Source organism: Pan paniscus, chromosome 15, assembly GCF_029289425.2.
Source record: "Pan paniscus chromosome 15, NHGRI_mPanPan1-v2.0_pri, whole genome shotgun sequence".
Lineage (NCBI taxonomy): Eukaryota > Metazoa > Chordata > Mammalia > Primates > Hominidae > Pan > Pan paniscus.
Window position 1 is genome coordinate 13,893,879 of NC_073264.2, and position 5,383 is coordinate 13,899,261.

The 5,383-nt window shown below is 48.7% G+C and overlaps 1 protein-coding gene across 1 annotated transcript; it reads right to left on the bottom strand.

The window, feature by feature from the left end:
- Positions 1 to 2,183: 2,183 nt before the first annotated feature.
- On the bottom strand, positions 2,184 to 5,140 carry LOC117981601 (CMT1A duplicated region transcript 15 protein-like protein). The gene is made up of 2 exons (XM_055097358.2): positions 3,112 to 5,140; positions 2,184 to 2,971 (listed from the first exon to the last, which is right to left on the bottom strand). The coding sequence occupies exons 1-2, from the start codon at positions 3,416 to 3,418 to the stop codon at positions 2,715 to 2,717; spliced, it is 564 nt and encodes a 187-aa protein (XP_054953333.1). The 5' UTR covers positions 3,419 to 5,140; the 3' UTR covers positions 2,184 to 2,714.
- Positions 5,141 to 5,383: the final 243 nt, after the last annotated feature.

The window sequence follows — 5,383 nt, forward strand, 5'->3', positions numbered from 1 at the left end:
TTGTATAACTGTGGGTTTGTTTTAGGTAAGCCCCCCTCCTCCCTGTGCAAGTTCCCACAGAGGCCGCCATGTATATGCCTGAAAAGGGGAGGAAAATTTTACCTGGGAGCTTGCCAATTACACAAAGAACAGAAGGCATCGGTGCTGGACCCTGCATGCTTATCTGTTCAGGGCTTATCTGTAGGTGCAGTAGTTGTGATTTTTGAGGCAGACAGCTTCCCTGAGGACCAGTCTCTTACTTGTTTACTCAACTAATTTTCCTTTCCTTCTCCCTCAACATTATGCAGCAAAACAGATTACACTTCTCTTTCCTAGTAAATCAGTGTTGGTACTCCACTCTGAATACTTGTATTATTGGATTTCTTAGAAAAAAAAATTTGGGATTATAATTTAGATGCCATCAAACAATGAACAAAAATATGCTACTTCGTTTCCCTTCTCTTCTCTTGTTACCAGACAATAGCTAGTTTTCTTTTCTCTCCAACTCCTTTTTTCTGTGCTTCTACCTGATTTTTAAAAACACGTCTACACATTTCCAATCTTAGTATAGCAGACATCAAATATGTGGTCAAACTACATACATAGGAAGAGTTGAATTATCTAATTATATTCAAGCATTTTAAAATAATTCCCCTTCAGTTTGCTTTGCAGGTATTTTACATAATCAAATGTCTTCCTGATATACATCCCAACCCAGTGGTTGTCAAGCTTTGCTTTGTTTTCTAATTGCATCAGAATTATCCACAATTCTTTTTTTTTTTTTTTTTTTTTTTTTGAGATGGAGTCTTACTGTTGCCCAGGCTGGAGTGCAGTGGTGTGATCTCAGCTCACTGTCATCTCTGCCTCCCTGATTCAAGTGATTCTCCTGCCTCAGCCTCCCAAGTAGCTGGGACTACAGGCATGTACCACCATGCCTGGCTAATTTTTGTATTTTTAGTAGAGATGAGGTTTCACCATGTTGGCCAGGCTGGTTTTGAATTCCTGACCTCAAGTGATCCACTGCCTGGGCCTCTCAAAGTAAGAATTATCCAAAATTCTTATGATAAATATGGATAAATCAGCACAACTCAAGATTTAATAAAAATTTCCAAGAGAAGAAACCCAGGAATATGCATTGAAAACGTCTCCCTCAGGTGATTCTGATGTGATATGTGGTCTGAGTTTAAAATGCAAGAAAAATTACCTTCCCTGCCCTCCAGTTGGCCCTTATGTCCAGATGTCCCTCTTCCCCTTTCTCATTGTGCTCTCTCCTTCTGTGCCTTTGTTCTATTCTCCCTCCACTTCTCATCCAGATGCCAAGCCCTCTTCCATCAATTGTCCTAAACTCCAAATGGTCAGTTGCCTCTATACTTCCCTCTGTCCCATGAACAAGTTACTCCAGCAAACGTAGAATTTCGGCTTGGACCAAGCTGAATCAAGAGCTGCAATTGAAGATTTCCCTAAGCCCAGAGGGGACCAGCAAATACTTATAGAAGATTTTGGATTTCCTCCGAATGCATAAGGCTCTGGGTAACCTGATGCTATAGACCAAATGTTATTGTCCCCCTCAAATTCAAGTGCTGAAATCTAATTCCCCATGTGATGATATTTGGAGGTAGGGCCTTGGGGAATGATTAGATCATGAAGGCAGGGACCACAGGAGTGGGATTAGTAGCCCCTATTGAAGGCACTATAGAAAGCTCCCTCATCCCTTCTGTCATGTGAGGACATGGTAGAAACATGGCTGTCTATGAACCACAAAGCAAGCCCACACCAGACATGGAATCTGCTAACCACTTGACCTTGAATTTTGCCATCTCCAGAACTGAGAGAAACAAATTTGTTTATAAGCTTCCTCATCTATGACATTCTGTTTTGACCCCAGATTAGCTAAAAACACCAAAATATCAACTTGTACACCAAATTTTCGAAATGGATGCTAAAACTTTGATGGCAAAAGGTGACTGATCTGCCTGAGAAATGAACCTACGTGATCCCTCTTTCCACAAAGCTGGAGGGAGAGTCAACACAAGCAAAAATAGGTCAAAGTCTTCTAAAAGCCATACCTGAAGGGTTTTCAATATCACTTGATCAGATGGTAATTTAATCACCCAAAGAACCACAACAAAACACACAACTATCAGAGGTTTTCAACATCACCTCAAAAACACCATCTACAATATTAGGGAGTGAAAGAAGTCATGGAAGTTTCAAAAAGTCAAACTTTATTTCAGTGTTATGGTAGAAATTTGAAATTCTTAGTTAAGCTATGAATAAATCCTTGGGCAGGTGCAGGCATGAAGATTCTGGAGTGCTGCTGCTGAGTTTAAGAGCTTCCTTTGGAGATGCCCCCTGGCCCCCTCAACCGCTGTCCACCTGTCAAGAAGAGGTCATCCTGGGCAGCACATTAGAGGCAAATGGCCCAGATGCCCAGCTGAGGGCAAACCTCCATTCCTGGAGGAGGAGGTCACCTCTGGGAGCAGGAGGACCTGCTGGAACCCCTGCTCACAGGCTCCTTTTCTTGCTCTCCAGCACCTCCTGCAGGCAGGCAAACACCCCCAGCAGCAGTAGCGGCAGGGCCTTCAGCAGCAGGGCTGCTGCTCTGCTGAATGAGAGAAGTCCCTCTCCAGTGAGGCAGGGGAGCCCAGGTTGCACACCCTGGTCTCTGCCTCCATAGCTTCCACTGTGCCCAGGACTGGGAGCAGTGTGGGAGCTGCTGGCTGGAGCTGTGCTGGTCACCCCCTCTCTGCCACCTCTAGCTCCAGCCACACTTTCAGCTCCAGGGCTGAGGCCGGTGGCTCTACAGGAGGTGCCATGAAGTCAGGCAGCTTCTCACTGGGCTGGTCCTGTGCAGTCCCAGGGCAGCGGCAGGAGGGCTCTGGAGCTTCCTCTAGCTCCAGCGCTGTCCCTGGAAGGGGCTCTGCCCCTGGTGCTGGCACTGGCTCAACAGCTGGCACTGGAAATAGCTGTGTTTCTGCACCTGAAGCAGGAGCTGAAAAAGGAGAGAGGTCACCAATATCACTTACTTTCCACTGGAATTTCCAAACATGAAAACAAGCTCACTGAATTTAAAGGAATTTCAGCCTGAAAACATTGTCCCTGGAAAGACTTCCAGACTGCAGGTTACCTCACCATGTGCCTGTGTCTCAATGAGCTCCAGAGGCTCCAGCTGGACAAGGACAATGTGCAGATGTGGCCCTGGTGGGATCACTGGTGAGGCCTGGCCTGGTAGCTCCATCTGGGGCCTGATGTCTACCTGGTGACTCCTGTCCTGTGGTACCTGGGGGGGCCTTCTGTCAAATGGCCAGAGGCATCTGGGGTGAGCGATGAGCCTACAAGGGCATCGTTGGAAAAGAAAGGCTGTCACTCCTGCCATTCCTGAAGCAGGAGCCTTGAGATGTGGGGATGCAGCACAAGAACATCTTGCTCTCTTGAGCATCTCCCACCAAGTGAGCTGGCTATGGGGCTAACTCTAGGATGTGGGTGCCTGGTTATCGGGATTCTTTTTTTTTTTTTTTTTTTTTTTTGAGACATTGTCTCATTCTGTTGGCCAGGGTGGAGTGCAGTGGCATGATCTCGGCTCACTGCAACTTCCGCCTATTGGGTTCAATCAATTCTCCTGCCTCAGTCTCCTGAGTAGCTGGGATTACAGGCATGAGACACGCACCACAACACCTGGCTAGTTTTTTTGTGTTTGTTTTTTGTTTGTTTGTTTGTCTGTTTTGAGACAGAGTCTCGCTCTGTCACCCAGGCTGGATGGAATGCAGTGGCGTGATCTGGGCTCACTGCAAGCTCCATGTCCTGGGTTCATGCCTTTCTCCTGCCTCAGCCCCCCGAGTAGCTGGGACTATAGGCGCCCACCACTACGCCCGGCTAATTTTTGTATTTTTAGTAGAGACGGGGTTTCACTGTGTTAGCCAGGATGGTCTCGATCTCCTGACCTTGTTTGCTTTTTGTATTTTTAGTAGACATGTGGTTTTACCATGTTGTTCAGGCTGGTCTTGATCTCCTGATTTCATGATCCTCCTGCCTCAGCCTCCCAAAGTGCTGGGATTACAGGTGTGAGCCACCGTGCCTGGCCTGGTTACCAGAATTCTAAGTTCTGTTAGGGTCTGTTGCCAAAGAAGTGAGGTTGCTTCTTTAAGGTTCCATCCCCTCAGCCTCCTCCTTCCAGAAGACCTACTCAGGACCCCAGTGGGCTTCTGACTGCTCATCCTCCCCACAGGTCAACTCCTTACCTGTACACAGTTATGTCCACCCAGGGCCTACTTGGACACCTGCACCTGATGTTCACCAGGGGCCTAGGAATCCACTTGGGGCCTGGGATCCTACAGGGGCCTAATGTTACCCTGCAGATTGAGTAGCCACCTGGGGACCAGGTATCAACCTGGGGACTGTGGTTGACCTGTGGGTTAATGTCCACCTGGGGACTGGTTATTCAGCTGAGGCCTGATGCGTACCTGGGGCCGAATGTCCCCCTCAGGGTGAATTCCACCTCAGACCTGTATGTCCACCTGGGGCCTGATGTCTGCCTTAGATCTATGTCCCACTGGGGCCTTGTGATCACCGGGGACTGGTATCCAGCTGTGGCCTGATGACCTACTGCGTCCTGTTGCTCACCTACGGCCTGGTGTCTACCTGGGGCTTGGTGATCACCTGGGAACTGGATATCAACCTGGGGCCTGGGTGTCCACTTAAGGCCTGATATGTGCCTGGGGCCTGACTGTCCACCTGGGGACTGGGTGTCCACCTTGGGTCTGATGACTACCTGAAGTTAGGTATCTACCTAAGGCTTGGTGTCTACCTGTGGCCTGATGTCCACATGAGTCTGGGGTTCGGTTGGGGCCTGCTGTACATCTGGGACCTTGGTGTCTATCAGAGGCCTGATGTCTACCTGGTGACTGCCATCCTCTTGAGGCCTGATATCCACCTGGGAATGGTTTATCCATGGAAATGGTTATGTCCGCTTGGGGCTGGATGTTGCCCAGGGGCTAGATGTCCACCTGTGGCCCCGTGTTCACCTAGGGCCTGATGTTCACCTGGGGCATGGTGTTCACCTGAGACCCGGGTATTTACATAGGGCCTGATGTCCAGCTGGTGCCTAGGTGCCCACTGGGGGCCTTGTGTTAACCTGGGGACTGGTATCCAGCTGGGTCCTAATGACCACCTCACTTGAATTATTCACCTAGAGTTTGGTATTCACTTAGGGCTTGAGTGTCAGCCTTGGAAATGGTGTCCACCTGGGCCTTGGTTATCAAACAAGGGGTTTGGTATCCAGTTGAGACATCATTTGCACCTGGGGTCTGAGTGTTCGCATGAGGCCAGATGACCACTGGGGGCCTGAATGTCAACCTGGTGTCTGAAATTCACTGGAAGCCTAGGTATCTAGCAGGGGCCTGATGTG

Coding starts and splice junctions, on each gene's coding strand:
- LOC117981601 (XM_055097358.2), bottom strand. CDS start 3,418: ATGCTCAAGAGAGCAAGATGTTCTTGTGCTGCATCCCCACATCTCAAG. Junction 2,972..3,111: donor CATTGAGACACAGGCACATG/GTGAGGTAACCT, acceptor CTCCTTTTTCAG/CTCCTGCTTCAGGTGCAGAA.